General features: G+C 50.0%; 2 protein-coding genes across 5 annotated transcripts in view; one reads left to right on the plus strand and one right to left on the minus strand.

Annotated features, from left to right (window-relative positions):
• Sez6l (seizure related 6 homolog like) overlaps positions 1-22,747 on the minus strand; it is a 164,103-nt gene that overhangs the window by 26,423 nt on the left and 114,933 nt on the right. For all 4 annotated transcript variants that reach the window (XM_021162293.1, XM_029477897.1, XM_021162294.2 and 1 more), the window contains 4 exons: positions 19,458-19,623; positions 18,089-18,255; positions 16,444-16,638; positions 14,710-14,848 (listed from right to left, as the gene is read on the minus strand). In XM_021162293.1, coding sequence (XP_021017952.1) covers positions 14,710-14,848; positions 16,444-16,638; positions 18,089-18,255; positions 19,458-19,623 — 667 coding nt within the window. The remainder of the gene's footprint in view (positions 1-14,709; positions 14,849-16,443; positions 16,639-18,088; positions 18,256-19,457; positions 19,624-22,747) is intronic.
• Positions 3,228-4,967, plus strand: LOC110294230 (coiled-coil domain-containing protein 121-like). The gene has a single exon (XM_021162297.2). It carries the CDS (start codon positions 3,230-3,232, stop codon positions 4,634-4,636), a length of 1,407 nt encoding a protein of 468 aa, XP_021017956.1. The 5' UTR covers positions 3,228-3,229; the 3' UTR covers positions 4,637-4,967.

The following is a 22,747-nucleotide window of genomic DNA, read 5'->3' on the forward strand; positions in this document are numbered from 1 at the left end:
CTTTAATCCCAGCACTTGGGAGGCAGAGGCAGGCGGATTTCTGAGTTCGAGGCCAGCCTGGTCTACAAAGTGAGTGTCAGGACAGCCAAGGCTACACAGAGAAACCCTGTCTCGAAAAACCAAAAAACAAAACAAAACAAAACAAACAAACAAAAAAAAACAGAGCAGAAATCAATGAAATAGAAAGAAAACAGTACAAAGAATCCATGAATCTAGACGCTGGTTCTTTGAGAAGATAAACAAGATTGACAGACCCTTCCCCAACTAACCAAAAGGAGAGGACCCAAATGTATAGAATCAGAAACAAGCAGGTGAACATTGCAACAGACACCAAAGAAATTCAAAATACCATGAGGGAATCCATTAAAGGTTAGAAAACACGTGGAGTTTGGATGATTTCTGGGTTCATCCGAACTACAGAAGTTAAGCCAAGAAGGGATCAACAGACCCATAACAAAGGAGATTGGAGCAGCAAGGAAAAGCCTCTAATCAGTAGAAGTCCAGACTCAGATAAAAAGATCTGTCAGCAATGTTTATTTATTTATTTATTTTAAGAAAAGAATCTGAAGGAGTGCCCTCAAATTCTTCCTATGGAGCCAAGATTACTCTAATTCTAAAGCCAGGTAAAGGCACAGCAAAAAGGAGAAAAGAAGCTGGTATTCCTGAACACAGATGCCAAAACCCTCAGCAAAACACTTGCAAACTGAATATAGGCGTATATAAGAAAGATTATCCACCACGATCAAGTTGACTTAATCCTAGAGGTGTGGGCTCCACCTACAGAGATCAATTAAGTGTAATAAATCATACCAATGGGCGAAATATCAAATGTCCACAATAGACCTTTGACAAATCCAACACACCTTCATGGTGGATGTCCTAGAAAGAAGAGATAAATGTTGTATACAACAAACCCACTGGGACCCCAATGGAAGAGCTAGCGGAAGGACTGAAGGAACTGAAGGGGATCACAACCCCATAAGAAGAACAATATCAACTAACCGGACCACCCAGGGCTCCCAGGACCTAAACCACCAACCAAAGAGTATACATGGAAGGATCCATGGCTCCAGATACATATGTAGTAGAGAATGGCCTTATCTGATGTCAAAAGGAGGGGAGGCCCTTGGCCCTGTGGAGGACTGATGCCCCAGCGTAGAGGGATGCTAGAGTGGTGAGGGGGGAGTGGGTGGAGGAGCCCCCTCATAGGAGCAAAGGGGAGGGAGGAGAGGAAGGATGGGATAGAGTGGTTATGGAAGGGGTAACAGGGAAAGGGGGATATCATTTGAAATACAAATGAATAAAAAGATTAATAAAAAGAACCCACTACTAACACCATCCCAAATGGAGACAAATAATCTTTAAGAGATTACATTAAAACTAGTAATGAGCTAAGGATGCCGCTGTCTTCACTCTTTTAGCACTGGAAACACTATTCAGAACAATAAGACAACAGAAGGAAATTAAAGGGATACAACAGAATTCAAGGGATAGCAACAGATTATCTCTATTCCCAGATGATACATAGTATACGCAAGAGACCACAAAAATTCCGTCAGAAAAACCTCTAGAAACTGAAAGGAATGAGTGCTTGTGGCAAAGTGGCAGGATACAAGAATCAACTTACGAAGTCAGCCTTCTGTATGCTGCTAATAAAAAAAAAAATGAGGAAAAGATCATGGAAACGCCCCCATTCACAACCACTTTGAAATGTCTAGGAATAAGCCCAACCAAGGCGCTGAAAAGCTTCTATAACGAACTTTGCGTCTCTGAAAAAAAAAAAAAAAAAAAAGACTGGAAAGTCACAAAAAAATGAAAAGAAATCCCATGCTTAATATTTCAATTAATTTTGTGAAAGTGACTGTGCTACTAAAATGTACAGACTTCCTGCCATCCCCATCAAAATCCCCATGACGATTTTCACGAAAATAGAAACTAAAGTCCTAAAATTTATATGGAACCACACGGACTGCCTCTACCCTAAAGCAGTCTTGAGCTAAAAGAACAGTCCTGGAGAGATCACCATTTCCGGTCTAAACTGGGTCTGAGGGCCTGGCAAATGGTTGATGACGCAGAGGGGGAGGTCAGAGGTCACAGAAGCCTGTGCTTGCATCCATCGCTGAAAGACAGCATCCCAGGTTTCTTCCATATCTCTCTTTTTTTCTTTTGAGACCAGGTTTCACTGTGTAGCCCTGGAAGCAGCTCTAGAAGTCAGGCTGTCCCCAAACTCACAGGGATCTATCTACCTGCAGGCCTATGCTAGCACCTCCCAGTGCTGGGACTAAGGGTGTCTGTCTAGTCCTTCTCTTTCCTGCGGCTTCTCCTCTGTGTCTTTCCTCTTTCTTCACCCCCTTTTCACATTTCCCGGGCACCGAGTTGCTGTCTGCACCCACAGCAGACCCACAGCTGGGCTGAACTGATACCCAAGCTCCGGAGCAGGGCGAGAGATGAGGTCATTGGTGGCACACAGGACATCAACTATGCATGGCCCATCTATCCCAGAAGCCTCCTGGCGCGTCTCCAGACTGACGGACACCTCTCCCTGCTTCCTGTTGCTCCCATGGATCTCCTGGCCAGGAAGCATTGAAACCCCCTGTGCCACAAGCCAAGAACCCCCCCCCCCACCCCACCCGGGGGAAGGGCTTCTTCAACTGCCCTTCCTGGCAGGGAGAGCCAGCCAGTGTGAGGGCCATGCTTTGGGGGAGGGGTCCTCCGCTCTGCGCAGCTGCTGTGTGTGGGAGGTTTTCCTCCAAGTCCTTTCCTAGGCCATTTACTCCACGCTCGGGGCACACTTCTCAACACTGTAACTGTAGCACTGACGTGGCTGTGCAGGATATAATTTTGAGGTGGCTCTCCCTTCCTGGGAAACTGAGGTAGCTGCCCATGCAAGCCCCACCCTTCTCATCAGGAGAACGCTCATGCTTAAAGGAACCCAGACTGTGCCCAGACTCCACACTCGGTACCCTCCCTCCCCTGCCAGCTCACACAGGCCAAAGAATTAGACTCCCAGAACATTCCACATTCTGAGCCATCATTGTGCAGAGAACCCACTTGGTTCCAGGACTTGGACAAAGGTGGTCGGCTGTGCTAGAGCTGGGGCAATGTAGGGAAAGTGGTGGCTTTAGGGACCGGGACAATGGCCAGCTGGAACTACTGTAGCCTGCAGAAGGTGCAGAGCATCCGGCAGTGGGATCCGTGAAGAGCACCGCCCTTAAGAGGTGAAGGGACTATGGAATCCCAAGGTCAAAGTTACCCAAAGTGGAACACTAAGGGCAGACGTGCTACCATCTTTCCCCAGAGAGAAGGAGCCAAGACTTCGATACCCTCTGCAATCCCTGCTCAGCTTGAAGAGACTGATTTCCTGACACCCAGCTACCGGACTGTCCTGAGCAGGAAAAGGGCCTTGTATGACGTCAGGGTGAGATGGCCAGAGCTAGTCTGCAAGGAACAGAAGGCAATGGGAGAGGATTCATACCATGTAGAATTCCCATATCTCGACAGAAAGCTCACAGATGTAAGCTCCTGTTCCTCGGAGGTTAGCATCAGCCTCAAAAATCAGGAAAGCAGCCACAGCGAGTTCAACGATCCCTCAGATTTTCCAGGCTGCCTTTCAGAGGCTCCTTACGTGACCATTCTCAACAGCTACCTGAAACCAGAGTCAATGACACGGCTGGAGAAGAAGGTGAGGAGGAGGACCCTGGTGGTCATGAATCAGCTGGAGCAGGAGAAGGAAGCTGCTAAGTTTCGGAGGGCGGTGTTGCTGAGGGACACAAGGGAGCTTCAGAATGAAAAGTCTTCCGAGGAAGCAGAGAACAAGCCCTTCTTGGAATTCCTGATGAAGAAAAACCAGGAAACCCAGGAGAAGTATGACTCCCTGTGGAAAGATTACATCCAGCAGTATCAGGAGATCAAGGACAGGAGGCGAGAGATGGTCTCTACCTTCACCTCCTGCACCGGAAGTCTCCAGAAGCAGCTGATGGAGAACAAAAAGCTCGAGGCCAGCTTGAAGAAGAAGCTGAAGGCTCTGGCGCCCATCGCACACATAAAGGAGAGCCAGGACTGGGAGTTAGAAGCCTTAGAGCTGGAAAAAGCCAGCATAGTAGCTGACATCCCCTTCCTGGACCGTGAGGCACACCTTCAGTTCCTGAAGGAAAGGGCCGCCTTGGCGAAGCAAGTGGAGGATCTGAACCTGCTGGAGTCTGGAGAGGACATCACCAGGGAGCTAAAGAAGAAGACCAAGGCCTGGGACACTGCGGCCAAACAGGCTTACGAGGACTTCTGCCACAACCTCAATGCTCGGAATAGGCAGCTGCGAATGGAGCTCCAGCAGCTGGATTGGGAGTTCTGCAACCTGGAGGATCAGAGGGAGAAGCTGGAACGGAGAAAACAGCGGTGGAAAGAGCAGCAGTGGTACCTGGAGGCTCTGGCCCGGGGGAGGGAGCGCCTGCAGCAGCGGGAGCACCGCCGGCAGGAGCGGGAGCATCGCAGGCAGCAGTGGGAGCACCACAGGCAGCAGTGGGAGCACCCAGCACTGGACCGTCTACTGGGTGCCAGGCAGAAAGCCAATCCTAAGAAATGGCTGCCACGTCCCAGAAAGCAGACTGGAGCTGAAGCTGGGGCACTACACAGAGAATGAAGATGCTATCTGATAATGCAGAGGACAGAGGCACCAGGGGGACAGAGAGCTGAGCTTCTCAGAGGGGCAGACGGGTCCTGGGCTGGCCTGTCTCTCAGGCTTGGCTCCCACACAGTAGACCGAAGGGCTATCCTAACTGAAAGCTTCCCTGCATTGGGAAGCTTTGTTCTTCAGAAGCTATAGCTCCCGTGCTCCCAGTACCTCCCGTGCTCCCAGTACCTCCTGTGCTCCCTGTACCTCCCGTGCTCCCTATACCTCCTGTGCTCCCAGTGCCTCCCGTGCTCCCAGTGCCTCCCGTGCTCCCAATACCTCCCGTGCTCCCTGTTGCAGACTTTGGTGCTCAGTTCCTGCTCTAGTGTGGCCCTCATGATGACAGGGTGCATTTGTAACAGGCACCTTGCACACAGTCAGCCCATCTCACAGTAGGAGCATCGGTGTCTTAGGTGGGCACAGAGTGGCATTTGGGGAACTGGGTTCTTTGCATTTGTGTCCAGTTGAGGCCAGATTGTTTACAGAGCTGTGGGGCGTGGTATAGAGTATGGTCCCCTGTTTGGGCCTTGTGCTCCTGTGTGACAAATTACAGTCAGCTCTTCGAGTCCTGGGCGTTGCTCCAGGCAAAAAGCCTCAGCCTTACATTGTAGAATTTTAGCTTTTACTTAGCTGATATAACATGAACTCATTTAAAACTGTGCCAAAAAATGAATTGCTGAACATACCTTTGGCTTACAGAGTTAACTTGCATGTGAAATGTTCTGTTCTTAAGCAACGTTATTGAAAAAAAAAAAGAAGCCAATCTATGATTATTCAAAATAAAAGTCTGTTTATCGTTATCCAAGCACACAGCTCTTTCTTTTTATGTAGAACAAATAAATCTTGGGAGACTTAACATGAAAACTGCTTGCACCGTTCAAGTCTTGGCTACTATGTGTAGATTGCTAAGGGATAAAGGAAGGAAGCCAGCCTGATCTCCTCCTGCCTGGAGCTTGTGACCATGAAGTCCAATTCAGGCAGGACCGACCAGTCTCCACTGCTCACTTGAGCCTCACCCTGCTGTTGCAGGAGCACTAGATGCTTGATGCCTGTGGTGCTTGGAGCTCAAGAGACTCTACCTGGCTCTCTCATAATTATTGAGCACCTACTATGTGCAGGGAAGGTGACAACTCCACAAATCCAACATAGTAGGACTCTCGGGGCTCCCTGTTACTTGGAAATGTTCAGGGGACAGGAATCCAGGACTTATATCCTAAGACATTTGCAAGGCAGACAGACAGACAGCTGCTACTGGGAGAGGCTGCCTTGAGGGTAGCATGGAGGAAACTGGTGGGCATGAGGAGGACTGACCAGAATCTCCCCAAAGCCACCACACTGGGCTGAGTCTTCATGAGGTGCAGAGACAAGGGCAGGGCGAGGCACTGCTCGGTATCACGTGACCTGCCAGCCTTCAACCACCTGAAACAAAAGCCTATTTGGGGTTATTCAAGATGAAACATGACGGTGAGGGTCAGAGGGCACAGACAAGGGTCAGAGGGCACAGACAAGGGCCAGAGGGCACAGACAGCAGGAAGGAAGGTAGAAGGGGTGTGACAGGCAAGGACTTTAGATCAGAGTTTCAGTGTTGGCTGTCCATCTCACTGGGCACAGGGTACCTGGAGGGTCTAAGAGGGAGCGGCACGTTGGTTTCCCCAGCTAGAGGCCACAAGGTCCATCTGGTGGCCAAGTGATGTGTTTGAAACTGATGGACAATTGTCCCCCACCCCCTGCCATCTCCTTCCAACTCCCTGTGTAGTGTTTACTGCTGTGTATGCCTGGTCTACTGGTCAGAGTTGAGCAGGAAAGAACCAAAAGCCAGTAGGAAGCATGGCCTCTGCATCAGTTCTTGCCTCCAGTTCCCACCCTGCTTGAGCTCCGGTCCCCAGCTTCCTTCCGTGATGAACCTCAATGTGGACACATGAACAGAATGAATCCTCCCCCCCCCCAACTGGCTTTTGGCCATGGCGTTTCACTGCCACGGCAATAGTATAATCCAAACTAAGGTGGGACCCTAACTGAATTTTCCCGTTTCAGCACCGGAAGTGGCCCCCATCACCTGGTCCTATGGCAGCCTCTAGGAGCCATGCTTTCTCAGAGAGTGTTTCAACACTTCCCTGGGGGCTTGAACTCCCATTTTTCTTGGCCCTGAAAGTTACTGGTTAACTGGCACATCAGGAACCCTGTGCATTGTGTACACCGCATCTTCAAGTCTTGTCCAATTTGGCCCCAGGCACGTCCGTGTGTCATCCCTGAGCTCTCAGCATTCACACTGTCCTCAGTCGTCCTCGGGGCCTTCATTGGAGCAGCCAGCCCCACTGGACAGCTGCAAACCATTCCGGATACCACACCAAGCTTCAGAGAAACAATGCTTCCTGTGACAGGATAAACACTCACACCACTTCCCACACTGGAGGACTGTTTACACTTTGCAGACAGACAAACTGGAGGTCAAGTAGAAGAAGCTACCTACGCAAGCCACAGGGCTCAAGGCAAGTATGTCTGCCTGTGCTGAGCCTGGCATCTTTTTTTTTTCTTTCTCCTTATCTTCCAAGACGGGGTTTCCCTGTGTAGCCTGTAGACCAGGTCTGTAGACTAGGCTAGCCTTGAAGTCAACCTGCCTCTGGCTTCCAAATGCTGAGACTAAAGGTGTGCGCCACCACCGCCCAGTGAGCCTAGGCTCTTAACTCGCAGATTACACCATTCTCTGAGAAAGCCACAGGCCTGTGTCTCCAAGAAGTGTGGCATCGGATAACCTTGAGGCCTATGTGTCAGAAAATGGGATCAAACAGCTACAAGCAACACCATAAGGACCGGTCTCACTGCTCGCAATGGTGGCATCTCCAGTCCCCACATTGTCACAGACACAATGTAGTCTGCTCAGATGTCAGGCCTTCCTCCTTAAGAAAATGTTGTCTGCTCTCTGGGGAGCACCCTGCATTGTTATTTTAGCTCATTTATTTTATATCCCTTGTCGGTGATTAACTTTGTTTCATGGGTTGCTGTTAAGAGTAACTAACAGAGCCGATGTGAACCCTGTTAATCTGGGTGCCTGTATTTTTGGCAAGTAACCCCCATCTGTGCTGCGTTTTGGAAGTTATTTTAGAAGCACTCTGAAAGATAGGAAAATGGGGTGGGGTGGGGAGGGGATGGTCTGGAGCCTGGATATGGGGAGATGGGGTTTGTAACTATGCAACTGGAGTTTGCCTCCCACAGTGTACACAGAAAGAAATGATCAGCCAACCCTTTACTCCCTCCAGACAAGTGTTAGACCCTCACGTAGATATTCTGCCCTCAAAGGGTTGATCAAGAGGCATGTGCAAGCTGATTTAGGCAGGCAGACATATGGTAGAATGCAGAAGCTTATGCACTTATTTAAATATGAATTATATACATGGCATACGAATGATTCATCCGTCAAATGGCTAATTTCAGTGGAGAGGCAAGCCCATTTATATATGCAGCTTTAAGGCACTCGGAAATCAGCTGGCAATGGAGCTGGACTGTAAAATAATAATAACACATAGCCCACACAGGGTAGCCACTTGCTTAGTCCATGATCCAGTGAGGTCCAGGGTTGGGTCTTGACCACTTTCTGTTTTGTTAAATGAGGTCCCCAATCTGCCTATGGGCTTCCACAGTGTGTCAGTTGGCTGTGATCACATTCTGACAAGAAACTACTCAAGGGAGTGTGGGCGTGTGGGTCTATGGGTATGTGGTTTTGCCTCAAGGGACACAGTCTGTCTTGACCAGGAAGCACAGCAGCATAAACTTGAATCATCCCGTCACACTGCGTCCGAACTCAGGAAATAGTAGAGTGTGGACAGGAAGTGGGGCTGACTGTAATAATCTCAAAACCTGACCCCTTCCCCCAGGGCTAACTTTCTCCAGGTAGGCTCCACTTCCTAAAGGGCTCCACAATATTTACCTAGTCGGGAACTAGATAATCAAACACATAGATCTGCGGAGGCCATCTCACAACCACTCCATAGCGTTCCATCCCTGAGACCCATATGGTGTCCACGGAAGTCTCTGCTCGAAATGCACTCAACCCAATGCCAAAGGTCGCCAGGGTCTTTAAATAGTTCTCAAGCTGTGAGCTAAAGTCAAAAGGCAAATTCTGTATTTCTGCCACACGATGGCAGAGTGAATGCATCACTCCAAATAGCTGGAAGACAAACCCAGCCGGGGAAACACCAAACCCTTCAGCTTCATGTTAGGCATCTGGGGTTCATGATGGAATAACCTTGGGTATGCCCCTCTCCTCCAGTTCTATTGCCTGCAGCTCCTGCATCCTCTCTTGGTCTGCCTCTTCTCTGTGTCTGCACCTTTCCTTGGCAGATGCTCCATGGTCTTGGCACTTCCAGTATCCTCCCAGTGCCTGTCCTGTCATCCTGTGTGGAACCGGTGGTTTCTGAAAGGCCCGGTCCTTTCAGCAGCTCCAAACCTCACAAACTTCTTGTCACTCTGCTCAACTTAGGCTCTTTCTCACTGCAGACTCAGACAGCAGCCACAAGCCTCGGCCGGCCATACCTAGAGCCCACCATGCTTCATTCTGGCCTCACACAACGTCTCAGGACACGCGCAACGTGCAGCCAGGTTCTTTACCCTCATGTCACACAGGGGAGCTCTAGCAGGGTATCTATGGAGAGCTTTCTTATTCCCTGTGCTGGCTGGTTTTGTGTCAACTTGACACAAGCTAGAGCTATCAAAAAGGAAGGAACCTCAATTGTGAAAAAACGCCTCCACACAATTGGTCTGTAGGCGAGCCTGTAGAGCACTTTCTTAATTAGTGATTGATAGGGCAGGGCTCTGCTCATTGTGGGCGGGGCCACCCGTGGGCTGGTGGTTCTGGGTTCTATAAGAAAGCAGGCTGAGTAAGCTATGGGGAGCAAGCCAGTAAGCAGCACCCCTCCATGGCTTTTGCATCAGCTCCTGCCTCCAGGTTCCTGCCTTGCTTGAGTTCCTGCCCTAACTTCTTTCAGTGATGAATGGAAACGTAAGCCAAATAAACCTTTTTTTGCACAAGTTTCTTTGATCCTGGTATTTTATCCCAGCACTAGAAACCCTAAGACAGATTTGGCATCAGGATAATGGGGTACTGCTGTGACAGACCTGACCATGTGTTTTAGGAACAGTTGAGGAAGGACTTTGGAACCTTGCACTAGAAAAGCCACTGAGTGTTGAGAGCGCAGTGAGCTGTTCTGCAGGAGCTTGGAAGATGAGACCGGTTGAGGGCAGTGTAGACGATGAAGGCCTGGTCTATAAGGTTTCAGAGGGAAGCAAAGACTAGGTGTTTTTGTGTGAAGAATCTGTGCTGCCTGGCTAGCTGGCGCTTGGTTAACAAGAGACAAGAAACAATAAAGTTAAACCTTTGCTTCAGTGGGAAAACGGATGCTGCTCATCAATTGAAGAACCAGCTGTCATTAAGAAGCATCGCTGAGGTGAAATCTTCTGGGAATGGTTTTTTCAGGGTCAGCACCACAGAACTTGTAATCCAGAAGCTGCCAAGGTTGTACCTTGTGCTGGCAACTGAATGTGGTACTATAAGAGTCACCAAGTAGTGCTGGTTTTGAAGGCATGAAGGGGTTCTGAAGAGCAGCTGAGGCTTGGCACTGTGTGGCAGGACTGGGGCCTCTGAAGAGAGCCACAGTGAGGCTGTTGGTGGAGGTGCAACCCAATTGCAGCAGGGACCCAGCATTTTTTGGAGATGTCCATACCATGGGAGGACCACCAAGAACAGCAGCAATGGAATGGGGCCAGCTGGAGCCTAGAAGACCAGCTGTGTGTGCTGCAGAGGGCAGACCCAGAGAAGTGACCTTTGGAGGAGCCCAGAAGATTGTGAGTGTAGTCCAGATAACTGGTGGTTGTCTCTGCCTCCCTTCTTACAATGGGATTACAGAAGCATGGTGTCACACTTGGCTTTATGTAAGTGCTTCGGTCTTGAACTCAGATCTTGTACAGGAAGCGTTTTCCCCACTGAGATGCCTCTCCAGCCCCCTTGATAACAAAACTTTCTCTAGTGTGAGCTGTGAGGAAAGAGCCAGTCAGAGGGAAAGGCTCACACACTGGAGACCCACAGGAGCTTGTCCACAGCCAGCTGAGACTTCCCCCAGCCCCAGGTCTCTGGGGTGTCACCTAGTGTCCCCTCCTGCCTGCCATCACTGTCTGGCCCTACAGGACTGGAGGTTCCTTCTTCCCTAAGCTCCTTCTGACATTTGTACAGGGCAACCCCAAAATGCTTTGAGGAGGGAAACAGGGGTGCCAACATTCAGTTCACCTGCTGGGTAACAAGGAGAGAGGACCCCGTCCTTTTCGATTCTCCACCAGACACTGCTGCCCTGGCCTGGCTGTGGGGAAGAACTCTGAGTTAATGGTTTGAGCCTCTCTGTCATGCACAGGCTTTGAGATAGACATAAAACTGATCTGGTGCCAAGCTGGAGGTTAATTGAGAATTTGGTGTGCAGCAGGGCAGATGAGAGAGATTCCCTTTTCCTTCCACCCTCAGCCAAGCTAGGTGCCCATGGATGCAGAAGGCTTGATACAGGCAAAACCACACATTTGGGAGGCTTCCAAAAAAGAGGAGGCTAAGATAAGCAGAAATGGGGGGGTCCTTCAACAACTTACTGGGTGGGGCTTGAAGCTGGGTGGGATTCAACAAGAACCTGGGAGTCAATCCTTCTCTGAGGCAGCTCAGTGAGTTTGCCCGGTAACTTCCATGGGTTGAAGTTCTAGTAAGCAGAATTGTATGTTTGTGACTCATCACAACATGGCAACAGCTGTGTGCACGTGTATGTGTGCATGCATGTTCACATGTGCATGGGTACACGTATGCACATGTGTGTGTGTGTGCATGGAGAAGATAGAGATTGATGTCCAGTGTGTTCTTCCACCTTATATACTGAAGCAAAGTCTCTCACTGCCTAGTCAGATTGCCTGGGGCATCCCATTTCTCCCTCTCTAGTCCTAGGGTCACAGATGGGCTGCCTGCCACGCCCATCTGGCGTTTACATGAGGACAGGAGCTCTGAACTCAGGTCCTCAGACTTGTGAGGTAAGCCCCACTGAGCCATCTTCTCAGCTCCCACAGTTCTCTAGAATGGAGTTTTTTGTCTGAAGCTTCAGTTCAGAGGATCCCCGAGATGCCCTCTGTGACTGATCCTTCCTATGACTGTTTTCCTCTTGTCTCTCTTCATTTGCTTTTTTTTTTTTTTCCATTTTACATCCTTGCGTGGGAAAATGCTTCCTCCTGGCTGCCGTCCCTGATTTAGCCCAGCTCCCTAGCTGCCCAGCCACTATGCAGTACTCCTGCCTCTCCATGCAAGGCCCACCTCCAGGAATCACAGATAGTGATATCCCGGGATCCCCACTGAAAATCAAAGAGGCTGCAGCCAGAAAGAAGGCCTGAATCACACAGCTGAGAAGAAAAGGAGACAAACTTCTGTCCCTGGCCTTGGAGGATCAGTTGTTCAAAATTTGTGGGGCTTTTAGCTCAGTTGGAGCAGGAAGGCTAAGGACAATCTCTGGGAACAGCCTCACACCAACAGTCTCAACACACATGAACCTGAGGTAAAAAATGGAGGACCCCAGAAATGAACCCATACAGTGACAGCCATGTGATTTTTGACAAGGTGCTCAAATCAGATACTGGAATTTTTCTCTTTCTTTTCTTTCTTTTTTTTTTTTTTTTTTTTGACACATGGTGCTGGGGAAATTTGTAATAACAGAAATGGATCTATTCTGCTCTCCAGAAAACACGTTCAGCGTGGATCAAAAGATTCACTTTAATACCAGAAATTACAACCGTTAGAGGAAATTTAAGGAAACACCCTGAGACACTGGCACACACAGGGATTTCTGAGGGAGTCCAACAGCTCGGGGAGAAGCAGCATCAAGAATCAAGAGATGAGACTGCAGGGAATTTGAAAGCGAGAGAAGCCACCAGCAGAGCTAAGAAATGACAGTCGGGTGACTGATCTTTGCCAAAGCCACATCCAAGGATTGATAGCTAGTGTCTGTAGAGACCGTGAAGAATAAACAGTCTCCAATCACCCTATAAGTCAATGAGCAAACGAACTGAACAGACAGGTCCCTAAAAGCGATCACAGGCCCATAAAGATGAGAAAATGTCCCATGTCCTTAGTCACAAAGGACAGACCAATTAGAAGTTCATTCTGCCAGAGTCAGTTTGGCTGTCGTCAAGACGGCGAATGCCGATATGGACGTGGGTGAGGGGAACACTTTGTCACTGTGGGTGGGGGTCGCACTAGGACCACATATTGGGAATTGTTGTGCAGGGGGCAGGGGTCTCCAGAAACTGAAAGTAGAAGGTAAGACCCCAGGCGGTTCTCTGGGGAGACTCCACAGGACATAAGCCAGCCTTTCACAGGGAGCTCACACGTGCAAGGGGATTGCTAATTCACAATGGTCAAGTGATGTGGCTAGCTTAGATGTCTGCAGACAGATGCGGGACAGATGCGTGGGTAAAGAGAATGTGGTTTGTTTGCATAGCAAGTTGTATTCGGCCTTCAAGAAAAATGAAATTATGCCATTTGCATGAAATTAAGTGGAATCGGAGACCATTATATTTAACAAGATAGCCAGACTCAGTCAGACAAATGCTACATTTTCTCCCATTTGCAAATCTCTCTCTCTTTCCCTCCCTCCCTCCTTCTTTCTTTCTTTCTTTCTTTCTTTCTTTCTTTCTTTCTTTCTTTCTTTCTTTCTTCCTTCCTTCCTTCCTTCCTTTCTTCCTTTCTTTCTTTCTTGAACTTGTTTGAGAGAACTGAAAGAAAGTGGGGGAGGGCAAGGCAGGGTAGGGATGGAACAACACAGATACCATCACTTCACACAATGAATACACACGACAAAGATGGCTACTAGGCCTGTAGGACCCGTCTGCTGCTTGGAGAGCCAGAGGCCCTGGGACGTCCGTTTCTGGACTCTTCCCGGCCACCTGGGTCTGCCAGAAAACCATTTTTTTTCTCTAGACACCACCATCTGTCCCTGTCTCTGTCTCACAGAGGGCAGCGGGAGGAGGTGGCTGAGAGGCCACCAGAGGCTGTTGCTCTCTTAGCCTGTGGAGCCTCAGCTGCCTCCCCTCCTGCAGTCCTTGGAAGCTGCCCTCAGGACATCAGATACAAGAGCCCAGAGCCTGGACCTTCACTCTGGGCTCAGAGTTGCCCTCCTGGGGTGCCAGGAGGTGTTCAGGATGAGCACATTATGGTTGTGCCCAGAGAACATCGGAAGCAGCCTAGGGCAGCTGTCCCCATTCACTAAATACTTCCCTGTCACCAAGTGTAGTCCAAGGTCCATATTAAACCTGAGAACGAACGGTAAAGTAAGGCGACGCCCCGACTGACAGGGACATCTGCACTTAGTTGAGGAAGGCAGATAAGGAGAAACAAAACTACGGTATGGCCAGGGTTCACGGCACGGCACCCTTCACTGCTGCCCACCCTGGCCATTTGGTCCTTCAAAAACTGTAGGCTGGCAAGGTGGCTTAGTGCACAAGAGCACCTGATGACAAACCTAACACCCAAGTTTGATTCCTGGGACCCAGAGGTAAAAGGGAGAGAACTGACTCCTGAAAGCTGTCCCTTGATTGTCCCACACGAGCCAAGCTGTGACAATCCCACCCTAACCTCCACTCACAATAGATATGTAAACACATAGTAATACAAAGAAAAGAAAAGGGCGCTTGCATGTCTGTACGCTGAGCTTTGCTATGGAAGCCTTTCCTCCCCTCCTCCTTTATGTCAAATCCCCAGTGGCCATGACCCTTCCTTAGGCTGCCACCTGAAGTGCTTGTCTGTGTACTCCCTTCCTGGACACCAGTCTTTTTAGCGGAACGAATTAACGAGAGTAGGGACACTCGCTTCGTGCGTTGCTGGTTGTGTTGCTGTAGCAACCCTAGGACTCTGCAGCTCCGAGGTATGTACTAGATGCTTAGTAAATCCTGGCTGGAACAACAGATAAAGCAGAAGTCAGTTCCTCCCCACCTGCCTACTGCGGTGAACCTGGGGAAAGGGTGCCTCAGATACTCACAACTGAATGTCCAGGAAGATCCTCTTCTCCTCCCCAACGTGGATCTTCCACACACAGTCTTCACCTTCTGCATAGGGCTCTGGCCAATTTGGAGACAGCACCACCCCAGCCACAGCAGAGAGCTCCCCACCACACATGGCTGCGACAGACAGACAAGAGGACAGTCTTGTGAGGAAGACAATACAGCATAGTGGTTAGAAATTTGGGGGGGGGTGAGGTTGACATCTGTGGGTTCCTATGTAGCACGGGGTGGAGCAGGCAGTGTGTGTGTGGGACAGCATGTGTGTCTATTTGTCTGTGTGTGTGTGTATGTGTGTGCATTTACATGAGTGTGCATGTATGTGCGTGCATATGTCTGTGTGCGTGTTGAAAAAAGGCTACTGGCCTCACCTGCTGCTCCAAGAGGGCAGAGGTAGGCAATGTCTTTGCCACTGAGGGCAGCCCCCAGTTCCCACTCCACTGTTCTGCCAGCTTTGGATAAGGTGTGTATATGGTCGGATAGCATCAGCTTCCTCCTCTGAGAGGTCAGGAAATGCTCTTCCAGCCCACTGGCTTATGAAGGACCACTACTAAGGTCACCATGCCAGTTTGCAACACCCTGCCTGACCCCAGTATGTGCTCAGGTGGCAAGTAGGCTCCAGTCTCTGAAAGGTTTATCCTGGACCAGCAGCAGAGATACAGAGGCCACTCTCCTAATCCTGCCTGGGCAAGCCCTCAGTATGGCAGAGGTCGAAGCCTCAATATATTCTTCTCCCTTAATGAAGTACATTTAGTTCAGGGGCCAATCCTCACCAGGGCAAGGTAATGACGTCACACCAACTGCCAGGTGGTTGATGGGAGTGAGGGTCTCCCTCATTCCTCCATGTGTCAGGGTTCGGTGGCCTTGGATACAAGACCTGGGGAGTCAGTGTGACCTGGGAATTAGTGTGACTGAAGGTTGTCACAGCCAATATTGCCTGGGCTCTGAACACAGAGAGGCTAAGTGCACTGTTTCTTCCAGTGACCCTAGAATGCTCTTGGGCATGCTCTCTCCATGTCTGATTCCTCGTCATGAATGGGGCTGGTGTCTACCATAGTATGGCTGTCGAAAGGGCATTGTCGGGGGGGGGGGGTGAAGAGATGGCTCAGCAGGTAAGAGCACTGACTGTTCTTCTGAAGGTCCTGAGTTCAAATCCCAGCAACCACATGGTGGCTCACAACCATCTGTAATGAGTTCTGATGCCCTCTTCTGAAGACAGCTACAGTGTACTTATTTATAATAATAAATAAATCTTTGGGCCAGAGTAAGCAGGGACCGAGTGAGAGGGACCGACCAGAGGGAGCAGAGGTCCTAAAATTCAATTCCCAACAACCACATGAAGGCTTACAACCATCTGTGCAGCTTCAGTGTACTCACATGCATAAAATAAATAATAAGTAAATCTTAAAAAAAAAAAAAACGAGTAATCACATCCATCCTCCCTCTCAGGTCCCCTCCCAGGCCCTGGTGACTAGAATCCCCTTTCTACCTCTGTGGGTGTGTTTCTTCTGGACATTTCCCAAAATGGAATTATTTAAAAGAAAAAAGAATTACCCCAAGAAACAGCAGCAACCAGACCCAGATGATCACTGGTCCGGAAAAGGTCTCATGGTAAAACAAGTGTGTAATGTGGCCACCCCTTCTAGGCTGGGGTCTTGTTCTTCACTGGGGTGGAGGCCCTGGGCATTCTGGCCTTGGGGAAGGTGGCGGCTCACCTCTGCATAGAGGCTCCGTGTCATTCCAGTATGGGTCACGCACATTGACACACTCGATGACAGCCGGGCCCTGTTCCAGAGAGTGGCCGGGGTCGCAGGTGAACTCCACAATGGTGCCGATGTTGTAGGTGGGGTCCGATGTGGTGAAGTTCCCATTTTGGATGTAGGGTTCATAGCAGTGACCTTTCTCAAAGGCTGAGGTGGGGACACAGAGAAGGTGAATGGACAGATGAGGTAAAAGACAGCCATTACTGCTTAGACATAATGTAAAGAAAAGGCACTCCAGAACATGGAGTAATCCTAACTCTAGAGAGGCTAAGACAGGTAGGTCGTTGCTTGAGATCAGCCTGGGCTACACAGTACTTTCCAGGCCAGCCTGGGCTTCTGAGGGGACCCTGCTCCAGAACAGAATGCTTCTGACCTGGGCCAGGCACCTGGACCCTCGGGCCTCATATTTCTTTTTTCTCTCTTTCTTTCTTTCTTTTTCTTTATTTTTGAGACAGGGTTTCTCTGTGTAGCCCTGGCTGTCCTGGAACTCACTCTGTCGACCAGGCTGTCCTCGAATTCAGAAATCTGCCTGCCTCTGCCTCCCAAGTGCTAGGATTAAAGGGGTGCGCCACCACTGCCCTGCTGGCCTCATGTTTCTTATGTGTGATGCAGATAAGACCTTCTGCCTGGGGCCTCATACTCTCTCTATGCCAATGCTCTGGGCCCTGCCATCGGATACATAATGTCTGTCTCTCAATGGGACTGCCCACTTCCAGGAAAGCCTGAGCTGCAGTCCCTAGGGTACACAGAACACCATGGTCTGTCTGGGTCAGAGAGCTAGTTCCTGGGAGGAGGCTAGACTCCCAGAGCATTGCTTGAGGGAAGCAGAGGAGGGCTCTGAGGCAGGCTGGCAGCTGTGGCAGGCACACTGTAAGTGAGGCTTCGGATAGGCTCCCTGGCTTCTCTCCTGTGAGGGGAAACAACAGTTCCACATCTGTGGGTGGTGAGAGTCACACAGGGAGCACACACAAAAGCCTGGTGTTATGGCATATAGGGGTATGATTCCTTCATGGGGGGGGAGGGCTGAGGCGGGAGATTGTGAGTTCAAGGCCAGCCTGGAGTATTAGAGACACCCTGCCTCAAAAAAACCAAAACGGAAGAGAGAAGGGGATGGATACGGGGCTCCACTGTCAGGAGTTTTGCCTAGCATGCAGGAAGCCTCAGGTTTGATTCCCAGTGATGCATGAGCTAGGCAAAGTGGTTCATCCTGGTACTTAGAAGGGAAAGGCTGGAGAATCAGAAGTTCAAGGTCATCCTGGTCTGCTTATTGAGTTTAAGGCTAGCCTGAGCTACATGAGACTTGCATTTAAGACAGCCTCTCAAGAGAAAGGAACGAAGGAAGGAAGAAAGCAAAGAGGAAAAGAGGGAGGGAGGAAGGGAGGGAGGGAAGGAGGAAGGAAGGGAGGACCAGGCACCAGTATAAGAACTGCTTAGAAGGAAATTATATCAATACAGTAAAACTGAAAGCCCGTCTTGGAAATCATGGGCCAGTCTGGGTCCCTCACGCTTAGCACTCCCACGTCCCCCATCCTAGGCCCTGGTTCTGCCCTCACCCACTTTCGCTGCCCCCAGGCATGACAAGGAGGGGGCCTCTCACCCTCAAAGCGGATGTTGAAGGCGGAAGCTGCCTGGCCCTGGTCCGACGTGAACTCAATGCGGATACTGCTACCCTCGCTCAGCAGGCCTTCGAAGGGCACGCTCTCCGTTCGGAGAGAGTCGTACAGGAGGGCAGATGTGTTTGTTCTTCCACTGTAGACAATCATCCTGGGCAGAGAAAGGGCAGAGGGATGCTGACATGTCTTGCAGGGTCAGTGACAATGGGCCAGAGTGGAGAGGGGTGTGTGTGATGCTCACCCGGGTCTCCCTTGGAACCCAAATCCTGCATCTTCAGTCTTCCTCATCCCTCACAGAAATGGAAACTGTCTGCTTGTTCTGAGTCCCTCAGGGTGCAGGGTGGGTTGTGGCCAGTGAGAGGTGGGCATTGGCCAGCAATGTACAGTCAAGCAGTGTCACACTATGCAGGATGGTGTCTGCCACTAAGCCTGCCTCACTCTTTCCAGTTGAGTTTCTCCATACCTGCCTCCTGTCTCTCTGGGAGCTAATGCTGTGTGTACTGTACTTGTTCTCCACGGAGCCTAATCATGGCTTTGTGCAGAGGGGATGCCCAATAGATGTACATTCTTATTCCTCTCAGGAGAGAGATGCCTGAGAGGAAGACCTAGGCAGTGTGTGTCTGTGTGTGTATGCACATGCATGTGTGTGCATGTGTGCCTGTGTGTGCATACATGCATGAGTGTGTGCATGCAAGTGTGTGCGTGCATGCATGTCTAGGTATGTGTAGATGTGTGGGTATGTGTGGGTGCACTCATGAATGTGTACATGCATGAGTGTGTGCCTATGTGCATGTATGCACATGCATGTGTGCCTGTGTGTGCATGTATGAGTGTGTGCATGCAAGTGTGTGTGTGCATGCATGTCTAGGTGTGTGTAGATGTGTGGGTATGTGTGGGTGCACTCATGAATGTGTGCATGCATGAGTGTGTGCCTGTGTGCATGTATGCACATGCATGTGTGCCTGTATGAGTGTGTGCATGCATGCAATGGATGCATGCATGTGTGTGCATGTGTGTGTGTGTGCATGAATGCCTGGGTGTGTGGATGTGTGGGTGGGTGTGTGCACATGTGAATGTGTGCATGCAGGTATGTGTGTGCCTGTGTGCATGTGTGCACAGGCACGTTTGTACATGTGTAAGCATGCATCAGTGTGTGTGTGTTTCCCATCCCCTTCTTCCCTTGTGTCCTAGGTGGCTCAGGAAGGCTCCTTTCCTACTGAGTGCTTCAGACTCCTGGCTGGAAGAAGAGGGTCAACCTCCCCAGGGCTTTTTTCCGCTGGGGTTCAGCCACACCCTGATCACCCACCCCACCCTCTCTAAGCTGGGGAGGGGCAGTCGGTGTGGACAGCTCACCTGTCTTTCTCATGCAGCAGCAGCCTTTCAAGATGCAGGTGAAGCTTCTGACCCTCTGGAGCCTCTATGGTCCACACGCAGAGCTGGCTGCCATTGGCGGTTCCCGGGTAACTGGGGGAGAGAACTCGGCCGATGGTGGCATTGTGCACTGCTCCTCCACATGGGGCTAGGTGCAGAAAGCGACATGCCAGGTGGTGAGGGACCAGCAGAGAGGAGTGTTGGGATTGGTCTCCCCTGACTGCACCCGAGCTCTCTAGCTAGGCTGGAGCTGGGAACACACAGAGGGGTCTGCTGTCCTATTAACCCCCTCCATGCTTGGATCCACCAACACCATTCTGCTGCTGCAGGGAGGATCTTAATTCAAAACTGTCCTGTGGTGCTGATTGTGCCTAGACATTCACTAAAAAAAAATTCAGTTTATTTATTCGTGTGTGTGTGTGTGTGTGTGTGTGCATGTGTGCCCATGTCGCAACGCCTGTGTGGAGGTCAGAGGACAACTCTTTCCTTCCACCCTGTGGGTCTTGGGGACTTGGCAGCCAGTGTGTTAAGTTGCTGAACCATCTCCCTGGCTCGATGCCTAGACTTTCAGTTATGAAATGATTCCCAAGGGCGGACAGAAGCAGTTCACAGGAGAAGCATGCATTTAGGACTGCATGTGGAGTGTGAGAATGGAAGAATCTCCAGTTGCATTCTAATTTACCCAACCAAGGGCCAGCTGAAATGGATCAATAAAACAGCAGCGTTGGCTGTAGGCACAACCTTACTTATTCACGAGGAACTCACCAGGAGGACCGTAACCATTTCCCAAGGTGCAATTCAGCAAAAAAAAAAAAAAAAAAAAAAAAAAAAGCTTTTAAAACCACGTCGGAACACCCTGACCCAGAAACGCGCCCTGAGAGTGTGTCCTACGGGGAAGCTTTGGAAATCTGAACTGGCTTGCGGGTAAGGCTGTGCAGCTCCGTCTTCATCCTCAGGGTCAAAACCAGAGTCAGGGTGTATCTTCCTGCACACATTGTGTTTTCAGGGAACCATCCAATACTGAGTTCTCAGACACTGTTAACAAATCCCAGAGCATAAGAAGCCTGTGAGCCAACACCTTGCCTGGCCCATTCCTGTGAGCAATCGGAAGGCATAGATTGAGACCGTTGGCTATAAAGGTGATTTGTTCTCGTCCTCTGTACATTTGTGTTTCTGGAATTTTCTTTTAACCGGAGCCATATAACACTTTTACGTTAAGATAATATGGCGAGGTGACACTACACATGATTTGTGGCTCACGGAGCTGCACGACTGTCAGATCACAGCAGAGAGGAGATGCCGGGACCCGGTCTCAGGGGGTCGAGAGGTGGGTCTGTTTTAATGTAGTGTCTGGGAGAGTTAATCTGAAGGTCCTTGAAGAGGATTGAAGATACGCAGAAATCTTTCTTGTCGGTGCACAAGTCTCTGGTTTCCCCCCCCCCCAAGGGTCAGAGGAGCAGAAATGCATAAGCAGACAGATCAGACCGGTTATGCTATGGAACTTGTCTCTTCTTCAGAGCACAAAGACTCCTCCGGGTTCCTCCCCCATGTCCTGAGAACCTTCTCTTCTCAAGTCCTTCCCCCCTTTTCCTTTTAAAGACATGGGGGAGAGTCTCATGTAGTCCATGCTGGTCTCAAGTTCACTGTGTAGGTGAAGATAACCTTGAACTCCTGATCTTCCTGCCTCCAGGACCTGAGATCCCACAGGTGCTGGGGATGGGACCCCGGGGCTTTGTGCATGCTAGGTGAGCATTCTGAGTTCTTCACACATCTTCTCACCAGCGGGGAACACAGCCCTCTGCCTTCTAAGAGTTTCTCTGCAAAACCCATCTCACAACAGCTTGGGCTCTTGGCTGTGATGACAGTAGTGTCCTAGTAGCCCCCAGCACCGGATGACATGATTTGTAGTATGTGCTCAGTAAATAGTAATTTCTATTTATTTAGTTCTTCAAAAAACGTGAGAAAGGACTCTCTCTTTGTGGCCCAGACTGGCCTTGAGCTGTGAGTCTTCTGTTTCAAATTCCCAAGGGCTGGGGTTTCAGGCATATGGTCACCATTCTTGGTCACCACACTTGGCTTCATAAAGCATTTGCTGGGCAAATAACAACTATCGACTTTACAAAGGAGTCAAAAAACCAAACCAAACCAAACCAAACCAAACCAAACCAAACCAAACCAAACCAAACCAAAACAAAACAAAACAAAACCAAAAACAGCTAAGAGACATTAAGTCACTTGTTCAAGGACGCACAGCTAATGAGTAGAGTCCCTGGGCTGCAGGCCAGGGGTGCTCCATGCCATTCGAATTTACAGTGACATCTGATGATTCAGAAAGGAGCCAGGGTTGGGGGTGGAGGGCAAGGTGGACACTTTACAGATGAAGAAAGGACTCTTTGGCTCCCCTAGCGTGCCCAGCTCAGTTCTTGATACATGGTAGATGTTCACAGAATGCTGAATGACAGCATGCAGGGATTGGGTTGGCAGAAGGAGACAAGCCGTGACAGCTCTCCTCAGCCCTGGACTGGGCTGTGTGACAGGGTGGATGGGAACTGCCTTTCCTGACTGAGTGCTCAAACATCCACTGTGGCATGGACCTGTGACGGACTTCACTCAAGACAGTGGATTCCTCTGGAACCTGAGGTGTGCCACTGGTGACAGGGTTGGGGGGGGTGGTCTCATCCCTGACAGATCCCTCTGTCAGCTGCTGCTTCCCATTCTGTCCTGCCATCTTCTGATGTTAGTATAGTCTTTTTTTGGGGGGGGGTGTTCTTCTTTTGCTTGTTTGTTTTTGAGACAAGGTCTCACTATGTAACCCTGGCTATCCTGGAACTCATTATGTAGACCAGGCTGGCCTTGAACTTATAGATGTTCATCTGCCTCTGCCTCCCAAGTGATGCTGACATATGCTGTCTTAGTTAGGATTTTACTGCTGTGAACAGACACCATGACCAAGGCAACTCTTAGAGGGGAAACATTTAATTGGGGCTGGCTTACAGGTGCAGAGGTTCAGTCCAGTATCATCAAGGTGGGAACATGGAAGAGTCCAGGAAGGCATGGTGCAGGAGGAGCTGAGAATTCTACATCTTCATCTGAAGGCTGCTAGTGGAAGACTGGCTTCTAGGCAGTTAGGATGAGAGCCCAGTCCACAGTGACACACCTACTCCAACAAGACCACACCTCCTCCAACAAGATTACACCCATTTCCACAAGGCCATGCCTCTTCCAACAAGGCTACACCCACTCCAACAGGGCCACACCTACTCCAACAAGGC

This window comes from Mus caroli, chromosome 5 (genome assembly GCF_900094665.2).
Source record: "Mus caroli chromosome 5, CAROLI_EIJ_v1.1, whole genome shotgun sequence".
NCBI lineage: Eukaryota > Metazoa > Chordata > Mammalia > Rodentia > Muridae > Mus > Mus caroli.